The sequence below is a fragment of the Mus pahari genome, chromosome 3 (assembly GCF_900095145.1).
Source record: "Mus pahari chromosome 3, PAHARI_EIJ_v1.1, whole genome shotgun sequence".
NCBI lineage: Eukaryota > Metazoa > Chordata > Mammalia > Rodentia > Muridae > Mus > Mus pahari.
In genome coordinates this window covers 18,235,977-18,255,377 of record NC_034592.1, presented here as the reverse complement: position 1 = coordinate 18,255,377, position 19,401 = coordinate 18,235,977, and the positions used below count along the sequence as shown (strand labels likewise).

General features: G+C 50.7%; 2 protein-coding genes across 2 annotated transcripts; one reads left to right on the top strand and one right to left on the bottom strand.

Annotated features, from left to right (window-relative positions):
- The first annotated feature begins 3,721 nt into the window (after nt 1–3,721).
- Nucleotides 3,722–11,184, top strand: Tor1a (torsin family 1 member A). Its single transcript, XM_021193192.2, has 5 exons — nt 3,722–3,942; nt 4,293–4,558; nt 7,686–7,861; nt 7,953–8,080; nt 10,621–11,184. The coding sequence occupies exons 1-5, from the start codon at nt 3,762–3,764 to the stop codon at nt 10,869–10,871; spliced, it is 1,002 nt and encodes a 333-aa protein (XP_021048851.1). The 5' UTR covers nt 3,722–3,761; the 3' UTR covers nt 10,872–11,184.
- A 3,538-nt stretch (nt 11,185–14,722) lies between these two features.
- Tor1b (torsin family 1 member B) lies at nt 14,723–19,007 on the bottom strand. The gene is made up of 5 exons (XM_021193781.2): nt 18,767–19,007; nt 17,844–18,109; nt 16,021–16,196; nt 15,403–15,530; nt 14,723–15,165 (listed from the first exon to the last, which is right to left on the bottom strand). The coding sequence occupies exons 1-5, from the start codon at nt 18,963–18,965 to the stop codon at nt 14,924–14,926; spliced, it is 1,011 nt and encodes a 336-aa protein (XP_021049440.1). The 5' UTR covers nt 18,966–19,007; the 3' UTR covers nt 14,723–14,923.
- Between the last annotated feature and the right edge of the window lie 394 nt (nt 19,008–19,401).

Here is a 19,401-nt window from a genome sequence, read left to right as displayed (position 1 = left end):
GCCCTGGCTGTCCTGGAACTCACTCTGTAGACCAGGCTGGCCTCGAACTCAGAGATCCACCTGCCTCTGCCTCCCGAGTGCTGGGACTAAAGGCGTGCGCCACTACGCCCGGCCCCCAATTGGTTCTTGATCGATCAATAAAGAATCTAATGGCCGCCGGTGTGGTGGCGCACCGGATCTTAGTGTAGGCCTGAGCTTTTCTCAGTGTGAACTTTTAAGCACAAAAACCATGTTCTAGATTCATATACTTAAATTAACAAGGACAGCTAACCAGAAGGAAGTCTACAACAGGCAAAAATTGCAAGGTTAGTACATTGAGGCTTTCACAGAATTGTGGGGTTTGATGGATTAGGTCATTATTTTCATTTGGTGAGTGGTACTGGAGTTTTGCATCCTGAATGGTACTTCCATCATGGAGTCCCTTGTGATAAGGTCTGTGGGGGGNGGGGGGGGNGGGGGGGTCTGTTACACTCCACTAGCAGGCAGGATTTTCAGATCTCAGAGTTCGGTATATGTTGGAGAAGCACATGGGGCCTGGATGTGTGGCTCACTGAGCAGGGTGCTTGCCTGTCAGTCTGAGGTTCAGCTCCCATCACCATAGAAAGCAGTTTGGTATTCATTCTCCACTTGGAAGGAGTTTAAGGACAAACAGTTTTAAAAATAAAAAGGGCAACGCATGGTGTCACACACATTTAATCCTAGTCCACCAGCGGCAAGTACAGGTGGATCTCCATGAGTTAGAGGCCAGTCTGGATTTCAGAGCTAGTTCCAGGATGGGCAGGGCTATGCAGAGAAACCATGTCGTGAAGGTTGGGGAAATCAGGGAGAGACAAATCCTGCATACAGAATTCCAATGGGTAGTCTTTTTTTTTCTACTCTTTGGGTCTAGGTGGTCTTCCTATGTAGCTGAGTGTGACCTTGAACTTCTTATCTTACACTTGCCTTGACTGCTGCGATTACAGTCAAGTGACTCAGTACCTGGTCCAGGTGATTTCTGTAGACACTTTGTCCTCAGCAAGGTAGAGTGTAACTCTCCCCTGCCTAAGTGTGGGCCTTGCACACTAACTTCTTTCCAAAGACTCCCGTAAAATGAGAGAGGATCCCGAGGGAACGGCACAGCAAGGGATCATAGACATTGCCCGTGCTGCTCAGTTTTTGTCAACTTGACACAAACCTAGACATACCTGGAAAGGGGAAAGCTCAACTGAGAGATAGTCTGCATCCTGTTAGCCTGTGGGGCTTTTTCTTAATTATTGATTGGTGTGGGTGGGCCCATTCTGCTGTGGGTGGTGCCACCTCTAGGCTGTATAAGAAAGGTAGCTGAGGGACTGGAGAGATGGCCTAGTGGTTGGGAGCACTGGCTATTCTTCCAGAGGACCTGGGTTCAGTTCCCAGCACTCACATGGCAGCTCACAACTGTTTGTAACTACACTTGTAGAGGATCCTATATCCACACAGAGACATGAATTTAGACAAAACAACACTGCACAGAAAGGTGGCTGAGTTGCTGGGCCGTGGTGGCTACGCCTTTAGTCCCAGCACTTGGGGGGCAGAGGCAGGAGGATTTCTGAGTTCAAGGCTAGCCTGGTCTACAGAGTGAGTTCCAGGACAGCCAGGGCTACACAGAGAAACCCTGTCTCGAAAAACCAAAAAAAAAAAAAAAAAAAAAAGAGGAGAGGCTGAGCAAGCCAGAGGAACAAGCCAGTAAGCAACTTTCTTCCACAGGCTCTTTCTTCTTCAGGTTGAGTTGAGCCTTGGCTAGACATAATGATGGACTGTATCCCATGAGATGAAATAAACCCTTTCCTCCTGTAAGGGGCTTTTGGTCATAGTGTTTAACTGAAAGTAAATTAGGACTGTCTCAGCAATCAAACCAAGCTGACGGTGTGGCCCTGGGTAGAATGTGTTGGAAATAGCACTTTACATTGGCAACCCCTTCCCGAACTCTAGTTAATGATGAGAAAATGTCAAATTCCAACAGAAGGACAATCTGCAAACATTTTCAGACGAGGGTGCCTAGTATTTCTCAAAACTCTCAAAGTCATTTAAAGTGCACCCAAGAGAAGCTGAGAGCCAGCATTGTGGGGAGCTCAATGGTACAGTTTTCTCTTAAGCCAACTAGCTTCCAGATAACTGAGACAGGACTATTTTATTTTATTTTATTTAACAGGTTTAAGGCACAACAACTGAGCAGTATTAATTTATTCTAATCTCTAAGCTAACCTGACTACTTCCCCGCCACAATCCCTGAGATACTTGTATTTTATGTCTTTCTCTGCTCTGGCTGTTTTTTTATGATCATGATGTCTTCTGGACTCCCCCACCTCATGGCTAAATCCCCACTTCCTCTGTCTCTCCTGCTCTGTCATTGGCTGATCAGCCCTTTATTGACCAATCGGAATAATTAGGGAGCAATGTTTACACAACATTGATGACAGGCAGTTCTCAAAAGAAGGATAGCAACCATATATTAGGGCATAGCAATCAGCATTTGAATAATACAAGGATAATCCTTATACAGCGCACAATAACATTATGCCTACAGTTCCCTAAGGAAGAAACTGGGTAAGTAAGAAACTATGGGCTTTATTTAATAATACTGCTTATGGGGCTGGAGAGATGGCTCAGCGGTTAAGAGCACTGACTGCTCTTCCAGAAGTCCTGAGTTCAATTCCCAGCAACCACAGGGTGGCTCACAACCATCTGTAGTGGGAATCCGATGCCCTCTTCTCGTGTGTCTGAAGACAGTATACTCACATACATAAAATAAATAAATCTTTAAAACATAATAATAATGGTCATGGGGTTTTAACAAGTATAATATACAGATGCTATTTTTTTTTTTTTTTTTGAGATGTCAGAATCTCACTGTGTAGCCCTGACTGCACCTGGAATTCCTTGTGTAGGACAGGGTGGCCTCCACCTCAGACATCCAAGACAACCACCTGTCTCTACTTCCCAGAGAGCTGGGATTAAAGATGTGTGCTACAATACCCAGCCCTCAAATGTCAGTTTTGTTTTGTTTTGTTTTCAAGACAAGATCCAATATGCAGCTTTGACCTGCTTGAAACTTTGTAGACTGGCCCCAACTCATACAGAGTGTTGGGGTTAAAGGTGCATACTACCCACCGCACCTGAACCAAATGTCAGATTTAATAATACGGATGCACGTTGAAGGGGGGTCATATGGAAACCCACTATATTATCCTCTCATTTTTAAAACTTGTTCATTTACATGTTAATTTATGCATGTATGTAAGCCCACATGAGTTTATGAGCGCCACATGCATGGAGGTGCCTGCATCATTTTTTTTTTAAGATTTGTTTCATGTATGTGAGTACACTGTTGCTGACTTCAGACACACCAGAAGAGGGCATCAGATCCCATTACAGATGGTTGTGAACCACCATGTGGTTGCTGGGATTTGAACTCAGGACCTCTGGAAGAGCAATCAGTGCTCTTAACCGCTGAGCCATCTTTCTAGCCCATTATTTTAAAAAAAAAAAAAATGGTTCTAAAATACTGTTATTTGTTGGGGATGGGGCAGCAATCATCATCACCTGATTCCTATAATCTCATTATTCCTACAACTTTAAGGGTTAGAAGCAGAAGGAACTTTGCCCTTAACAAAGATGGTGGCCACTAGCGTCGGGAGACTGCCTGCCCGGGACAAAGAGGGCGGCCCCGCCAGCAGGAACCGGAAACACGATCTGGGCGGTGCGCGGGGTACGGTGGGCGCGCAAGGTGCGCGGGTCAGGGCATGAAGCTGGGCCGGGCCGCTCTGGCCCTGCTGCTGCTGGCGCCGTGCGTGGTTCGTGCGGTGGAGCCCATCAGCCTGGGTCTGGCCCTGGCCGGCGTATTCGCCAGCTATATCTCCTACCCTCGCCTCTACTGCCTCTTCGCGGAGTGCTGCGGCCAGAAGCGGAGCCTCAGCCGGGAGGGTAGGCGGGCACCAGGCGGCCGGGATGCTGCGGCAGGGGGATGGCGCCGCTGCCAGGCCAGACTTTGGTCGGAGGCCTGAGAGATGAGTGGTCGGGGCCGGGGGTAGGGTGTCAGCCCTTCGCGGAGCTCTCCGGGGCGGCCTCACGGCACCTCTTCCGCTTGGCTTTGGGGCGCAGCCTGGCAGCAGCCCGAAACGTTCCAAGGCCAGCCCTTAGCAAGGGCAGAGTTCGTCGCACCAGAGTCCCTCCGCGCTCTCCAGACCAGGCTCCGCGGGCCCCACGGCCTGGAAATGGGGCTGCCTTTTGCCAGCTTGTTTTTCTCCTGACCAGAGTGATCTTTCCTTTCTCAGCGCTGCAGAAGGATCTGGACCACAAGCTCTTTGGACAGCACCTTGCAAAAAAAGTCATCTTAAACGCCGTGTCTGGTTTCCTAAGCAACCCGAAGCCCAAGAAGCCCCTGACCCTCTCCCTGCACGGGTGGACGGGCACCGGCAAAAACTTCGCCAGCAAGATCATCGCGGAGAATATTTACGAGGGCGGACTGAACAGTGACTATGTACACCTGTTTGTGGCCACGCTACACTTCCCCCACGCCTCTAACATCACACTGTATAAGGCAAGAGCATTTAAATGACCGTCTTCGCGGTTGACCCGGGATTGGGGTTTCTCCGTTGTGGGGTGGGATATGGGGATTCCACGTCAGTGAGTGAGCCTCAACATGGCTCTGTATGTCAGTTCCTCTTTAAAAGGTGTGCACAGAAGTGGTCATATCCGTTGGACAGCTGAGGCTAGACTAGCCTGTGCACCGTGTTTTAAAGGGAACCGGCAAGAGCTGGGGGTAGCTCTGGGTAGAGCACTTGTCCAGAATGTGCGAAGTTCTGGATTAAGTCTCCACCACAACTCCCGGATAGATATGTAAGTTACAAGGGTTTGAGCTACATAGAGCAGTTAGACCACCAAAGTTTTATGAGTGACCTCTGTGTTCGGTAAGGTAACAACTTGGCTGGGAAGTGGGGACATAACAACTCCAGGGTCTTTAGGAGTCACATCCCCACCCCCACTCCCCACCCCCATTGTGAAAAGGAAACCTAGAGGCCAAGTTTGCTTTGACCCAGCTGTTGCAACCTGCTATTGGAGTTTAATTCTGATAACAGGCTCACACCTGAATTCAGGTTCGGTCCCTCCCTCCCTACAGCTGTGCAGTTGGGGCTGTCACTTAACCTGAGCAGGGACACTCTCTGTCTTAGAATGGTGCTTCACCCTGAGTGTGTTAGTGCACCCCCTTTCTGTTGAGCACTGTGTGGCTTTGTGCAGGTTGTTTAATCTCGGTGCCTGAGGTCAGCGGGTGTTTTCCTACACACCCAGCAGGCTGAGGCAGGAGGATCACACCTTTGCGGTTAGTCTGGGCTACACAGTAAGCTTCTGTTTGAAAACAGAAATAGAGAGGATGGCAGGTGGAGGAAGACAAGAAAATAGGGGCTCAGGATCATTTCCTCAATGGCTTTGGGGAGAAGATTCAAAAATGTTGAGTTATAGCCAGACGTTAATCCCAGCACTCGGGAGGCAGAGGCAGGCGGGTTTCTGAGTTCGAGTCCAGACTGGTCTACAGAGTGAGTTCCAGGATAGCCAGGGCTATACAGAGAAACCCTGTCTCGAAAACAAAACAAAACAAAACAATGTTGAGTTAACAGTGCTTGGAACGGTGTCTCCCTGCAGAGAGCGCTTGTACAGTCTGGGGCAGGAGACTGGGCACACCTCCGTGGCCTTCTAACGACTGAGTGAGTTGTATGGAAATGTTCCCTTGCCACGTGGTTCAGGTCTCTGAAGGTTCCGCTAAGGCAGTTTCTCAACCTTCCTAATGCTGTGACCCTTTAATTCAGTTCCTCATAAAATGATTTCGGTGTTACTTCATAACTGTAATTTTGTTACTGATATGAATCTTAACACAAATATCTGATCAGCAGGTATTTGATAAGTGCTCCCCAGGGGTCTCAACACACAGGTTGAGAACTGCTGCTGGGAGGGGAAGCTGGTCCATACCTGCAGAGTTGCTGCTTACATTAGATACAAAGGAAAACTGTATCGTGGTCACAGAGCAGTGGAAACACCCTAAGCAGATAGATGTACAGTGTAGCTGTTCGTGTGTTCTTTAGAAAGATACCTGGCTGCCTTCCCCAGCTCACTTCAGGAGGAGGGTGGCTGGAAATACCTACGCGTTAGGTAGGATTTGGGCTCAGTTTTCCCAGGAAGAAGCTTTAAGAGGTCTGTGTGTCTCCCCTTGATGGCTTAGTGTACAGGAACCTGGCTGGGGTTTGTTGGGGGCTGGCTTAGGGTGACTGAGGCTCTGATTTCATTCTTTAGCATCTGCCCCACCGAACAACCAAATACAAATAAGGAGGGCTTGTTCGTCTGCTTTGTTCTCGAGCCCCCTGCCCATGAGCTCACTGTTGCAGCCTGGACTCTGTTTATCATCATCATCGTCATCATTTTAGTTTGGTCTTTTTTTAAAATTTTGTGTTTGTATGTGCTTGTGAGCATGTGTGTACATATGTCTGTCTCTGGTGATGTTCCTCAGGATCTGTCGACATTTTATTGAGACCTGGGCCTGCCTACCAGGCAAGTCCCATGGCTCCTGTCTTTGCTTCCTCAGTACTCAGGGCTCTCACTTGGCTTCCTCTCAGGGGTGCTTGTAAGACAGGCACTTTACCCCACTAAGCTTTCTCCCCAGCCCTGGCCTGGAGCTCTTGCTCTGTCTTAGCAGGATCACAGATGAATGTCACCATGTAGAGTGTGTTCCTGGTCAGGATAGCCTCGTCACACCCCTCCCAGGATGCCGAGCAAGCAACAGACTCCCTGAGGGAGCCTGTGACTGAGTCAGTGCTTTGCAGGCTGGACTGCAGAGGAAGGGCTGAGGGGATGGTGGGCTTCTGCCTCTCATCCAGAGGCTGGCATCATAGGATCTATGTGACATTGTGAGGACAGAGCTGGTGCCTGGCTGACACAAGGTCACAAACCTGGAGCGTTGGCATAGGGCAGTGTTGGACCGAGATCCCATCCTGCCTCAGCCTAACTACATTTTCTTAGGCAAGTGCTCTGTAGCTCGGGGTCCTGGTCTGTGGCATGGGTATGATGCTATCCATACAGGAAGTGCTTGTGAGGCCAAAGGTGTATGGGTGTAATGCTCATAGCACAGTGCTCCAGAAACGCAGCCATTGTCCTGACAGCCTGGGCTTGCTTAGCACTAGTGAGGCTCAGGGTAAATGCTCACAAAAACAAATCCAAAGCTGATAGAATTGTGTCGTCTCCCCCCCTCCACACACACCCACACACGACCCCTCCCTTCCCCCACCCCCACCCCCAGAGCTCTTAATTGTAGCAGGAATCATTTGTGAAATGGGTGGAAGCATTCACCTGTCAATAAAAATGCTGACTGGCCAACGAGCTGAGGCAGAATTAGAAGGTAGGACATCGGCAGAGATATAGAGTTAGAAGCATGGGAAATTGGCCCCAGACTGCAGATGGAGAGAGACACAGGAAACTGAAGGAGAAAGAACTTGCCATGTGACACTCACAAAGTAGAATAATCAGGATTATTGAGATATGAGCTAGTTGGGGAACAGAACCAATGCTCTGGGCCCCGGTATTTCTTCATTTATACTTGAGTCTGAGAGTCATTATTTCAGAGAACTTGGGCGTGGGTGTCGGAACCCACAGTTACACTGAAGGGCCCCCTTGTCCTTCAGGACCAGTTACAGATGTGGATCCGAGGCAACGTGAGCGCCTGTGCTCGCTCCATCTTCATCTTTGATGAGATGGACAAGATGCACGCCGGCCTCATCGACGCCATCAAGCCTTTCCTAGACTATTACGATGTGGTAGATGAGGTCTCCTATCAGAAGGCCATCTTCATCTTCCTCAGGTGAGGCTGTGGCTGGGACATGCTGGGACACCCTCGAGCTGGGGGCTTTGGGGAGAAATACAGTCCCTCCTCACTGCAATTGTTTCGGCAGCAATGCAGGAGCAGAGAGGATCACAGACGTGGCTCTGGATTTCTGGAAAAGTGGGAAGCAGAGGGAAGAAATCAAACTCAGAGACATGGAGCATGCCCTGGCCGTGTCGGTCTTCAATAACAAGAACAGTAAGTATGGCCATCTAAACCCCTAACCGCACACCCCTACTGCTCCCGGAGCCGACGGCCTCCCTGAGCGACCACTGTAATGAGCTGCAGGGGGCGTTACAGATGAGTTGGTAAAGACAGGGTTTGCTCTATGTTCCTCGTAGAGGAAGAGCAGGCAGTTGAAGCAGAAGGCCACTGCAGATGGCTGCAGGAGGCAGTAATGGGGAAGGCTTCTCCCTTTGCAGTGTCTTCCCTCTGTCACAGACACTTGCCCTACCTTGTGGAGTAGGTAGATTCTGGTTGACTGCTTCTTACTGAGGGCACAGGCGGGGGAGGAGCTTGTGCAACACCGGGCTGGGCAGCCAGTACTTGGAGCTTGACTCTCAGCTCAGCTGCTTCTCCAGCTACTGTCATGCAGACCTTTGACCTTGAACCCTACGAGGCAGACAGCCACGAAGGTGACTCACTGGTTATCTCACCAGGTTGTTGAGGTAACAAAAGGCTACAGGCCCCACTGGAAACATGCTCACCAAGAAATCCGCATTGAAGTTAGGTGACTAGCTAGCTCGGTGCATTCTGTTACTCCTGTGCAGAAAAGACAAACATTTTTGCGCGCTCTCTCTCTCTCTCTCTCTCTATGCTATAAAGGATGACTGCATACAACAGGAAATACAGACTGATGGGCAGCAGTCCATCAAGAGGACTCTGTGCATGCGTGGTGTGCTTGTGTGTTGAAGGCAGGGGGACCTCCTTCGGGGCTGTAGCAGGGATAAGGGATAATTGAGAACTCTGTCGTGGCTAGTAGGCAATAGTGCTGGGGGGGAGGATGAGCAGAGCAGTCTTGGGAGGAGGACACATGCTGGGCCACCCTGGAGGGGACATTTGCTGAGGACACACGTCTCAGTTGGCAGTATATGGGTGGTTTTGCTTTTATGTGGTTCACACTCAAACCCAGGGCCGTGCATATGCCAGCTAACTGCCCTACCACCAGCCCAGCTGGTATTATTTTTAAGCCATGTGACCATTTGAAGTCACTGGTTCTGCTGAGCGCTTATGCTTGGGGTCACCTCCCCAGCCAGGCAGATGCCCCCAGGGTTCTGGCACAGAGTAGGCCTTCAAGACAGAAGTTACAATGGTGACTGCTCCACAGTCGGTTCTTTGCTGTGGCCACGGTCCTCCCCCAAGTACAATCAGTGCGGAGCACCGTTCAGAGAACACAGACCCTGGGCTCTGCACAGCTTGCATAGGGAGGCAGAGCACAAAGACTGATAGGCTAGGCAGGACATCAAGACATGTCACGGGCTCTTCAGGGCATCCTGCAGGTACTGAGTCAAGGGTTTCCAGGACTGGGAGGCTGAGCTATGCAGTTAGGCTTTTGTGGGGAAGATGTTGTCAGAATCCTGACCCTTGAGTTGCACGGCCTTGCTGGCCTGCCTTATGACCCAGGGGAGTCTAGGTGTTGCTTCCGAATGCTCTGCAGGGTCTAGGCACTGGCAGGCAGCGGCTGTGGATTCCTTTATTGCAGGTCCAGCTACAGAAGCTCTACTTGGAGACTAGCTGGTGGAGTCTGTGGCTAGCCCTCCCTTACCTCTTTTTTCGAACCTCTTCCAATCTGTCCACAAGCTTCTCACCACCCTGCCTGGGTCCCAGCAGTGTGGTGCATGTGGCCGTCTAGTCTGCCTCCCATCTCAAAGGCACACAGGAGAGGCCTTTCCAAGCCCAGAGCTCTAAAGTGTCTGTTTTAAAGCTTTTTTTGTATTTTTCATTTTTGTGTGCCTATGTATGTGCATGTGGGTGTCCAGAGAGGGTTTTGCATCCCTGGACCCAGAGTTGCACATGGTTGTGAGCAGCCTGAGGAGTACTGGGACCCAACCCAACAAGTGCTCATGTTGGTTTCTTTTTGTGTGACAGGGTTTCTCTGTGTAGCCCTGGCTGTCCTGGAACTCACTCTGTAGACCAGGCTGGCCTTGAACTCAGAGATCCACGTGCCTCTGCCTCAGGAGAGCATGCTAGTGTTAAAGGTGTGCACTGTTAAAGGCATTTTTTGTTTGTTTGTTTTTCGAGACAGGGTTTCTCTGTGTAGCCCTGGCTGTCCTGGAACTCACTCTGTAGACCAGGCTGGCCTTGAACTCAGAGATCCACGTGCCTCTGCCTCAGGAGAGCATGCTAGTGTTAAAGGTGTGCACTGTTAAAGGCATTTTTTGTTTGTTTGTTTTTCGAGACAGGGTTTCTCTGTGTAGCCCTGGCTGTCCTGGAACTCACTTTGTAGTCCAAGCTGGCCTCAAACTCAGAAATCCACCTGCCTCTGCCTCCTGAGTGCTGGGATTAAAGGCGTGTGCCACCACGCCCGGCACTGTTAAAGGCATTCTTAACTAATGGACCTCAAAGGTGTCCCCTTATGTCACCCTGCCCTTGCTGTCCCTGCTGCATCCCAAGGCAGTACTCCTGGGCAGGTCTCATCTTGTCTCTTCCTCACTGTATGGAGATGGGTGGCATGGCCCCCAGTGAATTATTCTGTCTGGACCAATCATTGTTATGTGTCACCTTTCTGTCTTTCCCAGGTGGCTTCTGGCACAGCAGCCTTATTGACCGGAACCTCATAGATTATTTTGTCCCCTTCCTGCCCCTGGAGTACAAGCACCTGAAAATGTGCATCAGAGTGGAGATGCAGTCCCGAGGCTATGAAGTAGACGAGGACATTATCAGCAAGGTGGCTGAAGAGATGACGTTCTTCCCCAAGGAGGAGAAGGTCTTCTCTGACAAGGGCTGCAAAACTGTGTTCACCAAGCTGGACTACTACCTGGACGACTGAGGCCGGCTGCCGGGCTCCTCCCCAGAAGAGGCGTGGACACTCCTGCTGAGGTTAGCGGGGGAAGTCCTGTTTCTGCTCCTCAGAGCCTGCAGGTGGCCGTGCTGTAGGGACCACAGATGCAACATGGACCTGAAGCTCCTGAAGCCTCCAGAGATGAAAGCAGCTCCCAGCCTGTCCATTCTGGATGCGTGATTTTTTTAAAATTATGTTTTAATTTCAGATGTTTCTGTTTTGAGGCAGAACAAGTAAGTTTTACTGCAAATGTGATAAACTTTTTATTTAAAGTGGGTTTTAATACTATAAGAAGCTTTCAGCAGTGGCTTTGTGTGTCTTTTGAAACTGTTGGATGACATTACCAGTATTTCTACTTCAGAAACCCAAGCCTGGCCATCTGCTGCTTGGAAGGGATGGTTATCTCAGGAACCAGGGGCCTGAAGCAGCCCTGCCAGGGGCCATAGTGGTTAGGTGAGCCTGGATCACAGATGCGACTGTGCTCTTCTCTGGACTCCTTAGTAATAAGATAAGTGAGCTTTCCGGGCATGGTGGCGCACGCCTGTAATCCCAGCACTTGGGAGGCAGAGGCAGGCGGATTTCTGAGTTTGAGGCCAGCCTGGTCTACAGAGTGAGTTCCAGGACAGCCAGGAATATACAGAAAACAAAAAAAAAAAAAAAAAAAAAAAAAAAAAAAACAAAACAAAAACCAACAACAAAAAGCTCATTTATCTTAACAACTCTGCATGCTTGTCAGGTCCACTCCAGTTGCCAGGCATGACAGAGCTCTGGAGAGGCTTGTTTTATGCAGCACACAAACGCCTGCCAAGGGGCAGGGCTCCTGTAGGTGTGGTCATCGTTCAAGGCCCTGACAGGGCTGGGTTTAGCAGGGAAAAAAGGGCCTGATGTCAAAACAAGGTCAGCTGCTGGCAGGACCACACTCTGCCTCTGCTACCAGCCTGTTCAAGGCCCCTTTTCAGGTGGCCCAGGATTCCCAGTGATGGTTCCAAGTCCTCAGGAAACATGTCAGGTCTGACCACTCATCTGATGATGGCGCCCAGGCACTGAGCCCTAACTGAGGAGCAGGGGTTCCTCTGTCCTGCTGAGTCCTGTCTTTGCAGATACGGCAGCATGAGACAGGTGGGCACTGTGTCAGGCTCCTAGACACCAACTAAGGAAGGAAGGGAGCAGCAGTATGTCGGTACAGAAGCTTATCCTTCCAGACTGCTCTGTCCTGTGGCAGCCATCTATCAGGACTGCCGAGAAGCGAGGTTAGTGCAGTTACACGGAGACCTGGCCAACAGACAGACCTAGAATCGGGTTCTGTCTGCTCTGGGCAGGAAGATCCAGCAAGCAACTAGGTCTCTCAGCAGTGGCCAGGTATCACACCGTGATAAAAGGCACCTCTGAGTAGGAAAAGTGCAGTCCACCACAGCATCCAGAATACCAAACTATCCAAGGCACGGAGCCTGCATCCAGGGTTCTGATTCAGACCCAGCACTTGTGGATAGCTCAGTCAGGAGGATGCTATGTGGTAGGAAAGCCTGACTGGTAGCTCCTGCAGCTTGCTACCCAGCCTGTCTAGCTGGCTCTGAGCTCCAGAGCCTGTTTGGAAGGTGGAGAAATAACAGTGCCCAAGTTGGCACGTGTAGGTAGGCATGTGATTGCCTGCCCCTCATGTATGTAAACACCGCACAGAAAAAGCCCTTACCTACCAGAGGAAGCTCTCCAGCACCGGATATAGCCTGTCCTATATGTGTGGGTAACACCATTTAAAGCAAACATTGATTTTTGTGTGATGGGGTCAACCTGCACATCCAGGTCAAGAAGGCAACGGGCCGTTCCAGATCCTTGATTCTGAGCTCGGTGTGCTACCACACAGACAGGAGAAAACTCAGGAAAGTTACGAGTTACAATGCACCACTGCTTTTATTATCTTGCGTCCATCTCTGTTCTCACAGGGGCAGGCCACACCAGGCCTTTCAAAGTTGGAGATAGTAACAGTAGTCCAAAGGTGGCCAACACGTGTCCACGTATTACATCATTGTAAACAGAAATGTGTGTTTCTTCTTGTCTGGGAGCCCAACAGGTCATAAACGGTAACTTGGCTCCAGTCCAAGACTAGGGCCTGAAAGTCACCCTCACCTTGGCACGTTTTGGCTTGCTTCCTGCTTGAGACAGGGTCTCTATATACGTAGCTCAACTGACTTTAAACTCGGATTCCGAAGTGCTCGGATTACAGGCATGCACACCACTGGCCTGGCATTCACTTGTGCAGCCTAGACGGCCTCAAACTTGAGACAGTCCTGCCATGGCCTCACAGGTACTAGCACTAAAGGTGACCACTGCCACACCCAGCTCACCGTGGCATTTCTAAATGACTAGATGTGATTCTCTTTGAGGCATTTCCGTGTTATAAAAATAGCCGTTCTACCACATTGTATAAAAACATGGCAGTGTTTCCATGTCTGCAGCTGCATAGCATCTGTAGTTCAGAATGGTTCACAAGGATGGACTCAGTTCCCTGCAGTCAGAGCAGCCCAGATGCCACTCAAGGCGTCATCCTGAGATTACACCCAGAACCCACAAACTGAGTTGTGCCAGTATAGCTGTACTCTCTACACATTTAACAATAAGACCCCCCCCCCCTTTTTTTTTCTTTTGAGAGTTTCATGTGGCTCAGGCAATTCTCAAACTCAAGCTAGTTGAGGAATCCTGGGATCCTAGGATCCTGGAATCCTAGGATCATGGGTATTGTGCCCATACACAGCAACGTTAAAAACCTGAGAATAAGCTTTATTCTATTTTATGTCCTTCCTACATCTTTATTTTTTTGAAAAAGGGCTATATAGTCTTGGCTGTCCTTGAACCCACTCAGTAGACCAGGCTGGGTTCGAACTCCCAGAATCTACCTGCCTTTGAATTAAAGGTGTGCCCCAGCACTTGTGGCACTTCCTAGGTTTGAAAATGCATGGTAATGCATGGTATCTTACATTTATTACCTAAGCTTTAGAAGTAAAAATATAAATTTTAAATATGTGCATGTCCTTTAAAAAAAAAATGGCATCTCTGGTGTACAGCAGACACACTCCTTCCCATGAGGTTTGGCCAGGTCAGCCCCAGCCTTGAGCTTCTCTTCCTATGCATGGTCTGCAAATCAGAGCTTGACCTTCAGAGCAAGTGTAACAGGCAAACAGGGTCCAAAGACCTCCCTCAAAAACGACAGCTCAAAAAAAAAAAAAAAAAAAAAGGCCGGGCATGGTGGCGCACGCCCTTAATCCCAGCACTCGGGAGGCAGAGGCAGGTGAATTTCTGTGTTCGAGGCCAGCCTGGTCTACAGAGTGAGTTCCAGAATAGCCAGGGATACACAAGAGAAACCCTGTCTCAAACAAAACAAAACAAAACAAAAATGACAGCTCATCCTGATGCAAGCAGGAATGGGGCTGGGGTGAATCTAACAGTTGATAGGCAAGGTACAAGGCAGCTGTGACCCACACACAGTGGGAGACAGGACAGAGCATCTCACAGCCAGGGCTGAGCAGCAGCGAACGGGAGGCATAAACTCAAAGGCTCTGTGTCCCTGTGTGCTCCAGGGGCCTCAGAGGGAGCCCCCACTGCTCACACTGACAGTCCAGCCAAGGTCAAGCCCGAATGCTCCCCTCCAACAGCTAGCATCTGTCAGTGCTACCAGCTTCTGAAATTGTGAGTGCCAGCTCAAGGCAGAAAAGAAAAAAACCCAGTGGTAGGAAACTCTGCGTCCCCAAGGTTGCAGCAGGGTGCTGCAGGCCCATTAGTGGCATCTGAGGCATGGGTGCCGTTTGGCCACACAGGACTTTGGCCTGCGTTCAGACAGGTTGGTCTTTTAGGCACTTGATTCACAGTAACAGTGTGAGCATTCTAAAAGTTCATCTTCAGATGCTGCACTGACAGCATCCCAAGTCCACAGGTGCAAATGTGCAAAGCCCCCCCCGGGGGGGGGCTTCAAAGTGCTTCTCCATGACAAGGCCTTAAAGGGGGTGGGAGGCTCCCCTGAATCTTCCCACTCCACTGGATGAAAGAGCTCAGTGGAAATCCAGCCGGGACTGCACAGTCTTGCAGCCCTTGTCTGAGTATATCTTCTCATCCTTGGGGAAGAAGGTCATTTCATCTGCCACACTGGTGACGATGTCCTCATCAATAGCAGCCCCTCGGGCCCTCATCTCTGCCCGCACACACATCTTCACGTGTTTGTACTCCAAGGGCAGGAAGGGGATAAAGTAGTCGATGAGGTTTTTGTCTATTAGCCCACTGTGCCACAGGCCACCTGCAGAACAAGACACAGCGGGTCTCCTGTCACCGCCACCTAGCCACATCCCATCCTTCGTGCCTTCACCCTTCCAGAGACTCTGTCAAGTGACACGTGCCCTCAAAATACCCTAAGAAATCTCCCTATGGCAGCAAAGCCACAAACAAGGGTGTTGCTGGCTTCGAAAAGACACACTGCTGAGAATCTACTCGATGCCAGCCGAGTACTGGGTCCCCCGCTCCATAGTGGACTCACTGTGCTTGTTGTTGAAGACCCCCACAGACAGCACAGGCTCCAGGTCCTTCAGCTGGATCTCCTCCCTTTTTCTTCCTGCCCGCCAGAAGTCCAGGGCCGTCTTAGTTATCAGGTCCCCTCCTGCATTGCTGAGTTGGCCAGGGATGCAAAGACCATATCACATGTGAAAGATGCCTGTCTCCTTGCAGGATTCACCCGCCCAAGGCTTCATTCCTTCTCAAGGCTAGAACTGACCCCGGGGTCCTGTGCCTGATAATCAGGTGCTACCATAGCACTATGTGACACTCCAGCTCCCAGGGGTGCTACATTTCTAGTCCTTCCAAAGCTTTAAGTCAGGACTATTTGCAGTGTGCTACCAGACAAGGACAAAAGGCTTGTCTGTCTGCAAGCAATGTAAATGCAGTGTTTAGAACTCAGAGTGGCTGGCAGGGGCACCCAGCGCCATGCCAGAGGCCCACTGTGGCTCATCCCCAACTCCCTTTCTATGCCAGAGTGACACTGGGAAGTGAGAAATGACAGGTGAGCCTATGGCTTTGTCAAGTTGGCACTTCTGTCCCGGATGGCCAGGAGAACCTCATCCTAGCACTTGGAGGTCCCTGAGAAGCCTCGTTGGCTGACCTGAGGAAGATGAAGATGGCTCTGCGGTAGGAAATCCCATCCACCTGCTCATAGTAGTCCAGGAAGGGTTTGATTGCATCAATGATCCCAGGATGCAACTTATCCATCTCGTCAAAGATGAAGACGGAGCTGCCACACGCGCTCACATTGCCTCGGATCCACTTCTGGAGCTGGTCCTGGACCAACCTCAAAGAGAGAGGCAGCTCAGAGGATGTTCCAGAGGATGGGGAGCGGGGCGGGGGGAGCTGCCTGGGCCTTGGGAAGCCACCAACTGCATACTTGCCCCCACGAAGCAGATGACCCTTTCCCACAGGTGGAAAGGCACTAGCCATCAAAGCCTGGCCAGTTGACTTGAATCCCTGGGACCCAAATGGCTAAAGGACTGACTTCCAAAAACCACCGCTGATACACCTCTGTATGCAGGCCCAAACAAGGTGGAAGGAGAGAACCCCTGAGTAGCTCTGTCAAGGTATTTCATCACAGCAACAGGAAAAGAAGCCGAGACAAGAGGCACCCAGAAATGACAACTGGATTTGGATCTGCACAATGCAGGGGACCAAGGCTCTGGACTGCCACAGTGAGTGAAGGTGCTGCCCTGGCTGGCATAAGAAGCCCTGAGCTACATCCCTAGCACCCTTGCTTTACTGAAACACCCAAGCAGCAACTTCTCATCCCCTAAGTGGGAAAGGCCACAACTAGACCACCCACTGTGTATACTGTACTTCAAGAGATCTATAATAAAATCCAGAAAACAGGAACCTAACTTCGTGGTGGGGACGTTAGCTTGGTGGCACAGCACTTCCTCAGCACCTTCAAATAAACCCATCCTTCCTTCTGGCACTCCTCCCTGGCTGACAACAGAGACTCAGTTTCATTTCCTCCTTCGATTGGGTTTCAGTTTGCTAGCTCCGTCCAGCAGGAGGCCAAGCACCAACAAGGAAGTCATTTATATCAGAATCAAGGGATGAAGATGCAGAGATCTCACAAGGACAAGCAGGCGGGAGCTTTGCTCCCGAAACACCGGCAGGCAAAGCCCAGGCTGCAGCACACAGAGGTGGCAAGTTTTAGATGTGGCCATGCCCAAGCAAACTATCTAAGGCCGCCCTACCTAACACCCTGTGCCCTGTGGGAATGGAAATCCCTTTATGGGTGCCTAAGGCAGAGGCCTGGAGACAGGAGGTGAGGAGGTCAGGCTGTAAGGGACAAGTCACCTTGCCTCTCTTGCCCACTTTCTCTGATTTCAGTCCCCTCTTCCCTCCCCCTAGTCCCAGGAATGATACCCCACCCCACCTCACCCCTACACTGACTGGCTCCATCTTTAAATGTCCATAGCATCCTCTACCTCACTGGATTATTTTGGAATAGCAATTTTAAAAATAGAGAAGATGGGACACACCTATAATCCCAGCACTTGGAAAATGAAGGTAGGAGGATCAGAAGTTCAAAGCCAGCCTCTGCTATTTAGTGAATTTGAAGACAACCTGGGCTACATTAGACCCTGTCTAAGACCACCCTCTCCCCCACATGCCATAAACTGGGCAGATTGATAGATGCCTGTTAATCTCAGCCCTCAGAAAGTTGGATCCCTAACACCAAAGGCAGCCTGGGGTACATGACGAGGCACTGTCTCAGAAAGTATAAATAAATATCATTTAATCCCAGCCTTAGAGGGCAGAGGTAGGTAGATCTCTGTGAGTTCCAGGCCTGCCAGACCTACACAGTAAAACTCAGTTAACAAATAAATTACAGAAAGCAAAGCAGAGGCCAGAGCTACTGAGTAAAGTACCCCAGGCATATGATCAGAAATCGGTAGGTTTTCTTGCCTGGTACAGTTTTATCTTCTGCTCATGCGGGAAGTGCAGAGTAGAGACGAACAGGTGGACAAAGTTACTCTTCAGGCCTTTTGGATAAAGGTTTTCAGCCACAATTTGGCTGATAAAATTCTTGCCCGTGCCAGCCCAGCCGTGCAAGGACAGAGTCAATGGTTTCTTGGAATTTTTGTTGTTCCTGAAGCCAGTCAATGCCTTGAGAATCACTTCGGTGGCAAGGTGTTGTCCAAACAGCTTCTCTTCCAAGTCCAGCTTGAGGGCTGCGGAGGCCCGCCCCAAAACAAAGAGAAAAACACAGGTTAAAAAAGTACCTGAGCCGGGCGTGGTGGCGCACGCCTTTAATCCCAGCACTCGGGAGGCAGAGGCAAGTGGATTTCTGAGTTCGAGGCCAGCCTGGTCTACAAAGTGAGTTCCAGGACAGCCAGGGCTATACAGAGAAACCCTGTCTCAAAAAACCAAAAAAAAGTACCTGAGACAGAGGCACAGTTAGCGACTGATCCAGCAGGGGGTCTCTGCCAAGAGTCAGAGCCAGGACCATAAGGATCTACAGTCAGATCCTTAAATGCCAGTTCTCCTTAACATCTAAATGTCAAACAAGCTACACAGATTCTTCCATCCAGGGAAGAACCATCTCGCGGCTGTGCTCCGGGCTAGCTTTCCCGCCACCCCTGATGGCTCGGGATAAAAACCAGCAAGAGCGACAGGCGGGCTTTCTGGATGGAGCAGCACGCCTGGCACCCCCTGGCGGGGCGCACCAGCTGGCCCCGCTGCGTTCAGTTCTCCAGGCGGTCACCGCAAGGCCTGCGAAGGTGTGGCGAGGTCCCGGCCGTGTGTGTTTCCGGCGGCGCCGCCTCCAGCGGGAGCGGGAGCGGAAGCGGAGCTCCCAGCGCCCTCCCGACCGGCCCGCGGGCACATACCCGACGTGTTGAGGGGCCGTTCCTCATGGCAGCACTCGGTGAAGCGGCAGTAGAAGTCGGTATAGGACAGGTAGCCGGTGAGCGCCGACACGGCCCCGATGGCGATGCCCACGCTTACGGGCTCGAACGCCCCCGCCACGTGGGCGGCCAGCAGCGCCCACAGGGCCGTGGAGCCCCCAAACGCTCCGATTCGTCTCATCGCACGCAGCAACGCCACTGCTGCTGCGCTCGGAGCGCAGGATCCAGTCCCAGCGAACTGAACTTCCGGTACGACGCTGTCACTTCCGCTTAGCTAGAAAGCCGCCTTGTTGGAAAGGGGCGGGGAGACTATAGTGGCCAAGCCCTCTAGAGACCATTAAAGGAATTTCATTCCTATCTTTTCGAGGTCCTGTTTGTTGGTTGGTTTGTTATACAAACACATACACACACACACACACACACACACACACACACACACACATATAAACACACACACATACACACATGAGACAGAGAGAGGGGGAGAACGCAGAGATGGATCAGTTGTTAGGAGCACTGACTTGCTCTTCCTGAGGACTTGAATTCACTTCCAAGCACCCACATTCCTGTTTTGTAATGGTCTCTAACCAGTTCCAGGAGTTCTGCCGCTCTCTTTT

Bases quoted from the DNA above. Each gene is read 5' to 3' on its own strand.
- Tor1a (XM_021193192.2), top strand. From the start codon at position 3,762: ATGAAGCTGGGCCGGGCCGCTCTGGCCCTGCTGCTGCTGGCGCCGTGC. The intron at 3,943-4,292 runs GTAGGCGGGCAC...TTCCTTTCTCAG, and splicing joins GCGGAGCCTCAGCCGGGAGG to CGCTGCAGAAGGATCTGGAC. The intron at 7,862-7,952 runs GTGAGGCTGTGG...TTGTTTCGGCAG, and splicing joins GCCATCTTCATCTTCCTCAG to CAATGCAGGAGCAGAGAGGA.
- Tor1b (XM_021193781.2), bottom strand. From the start codon at position 18,965: ATGAGACGAATCGGAGCGTTTGGGGGCTCCACGGCCCTGTGGGCGCTG. The intron at 15,531-16,020 runs GTCAGCCAACGA...TGGCCAACTCAG, and splicing joins GCCATCTTCATCTTCCTCAG to CAATGCAGGAGGGGACCTGA. The intron at 15,166-15,402 runs GTGAGTCCACTA...CTTGTTCTGCAG, and splicing joins GGTCTTCAACAACAAGCACA to GTGGCCTGTGGCACAGTGGG.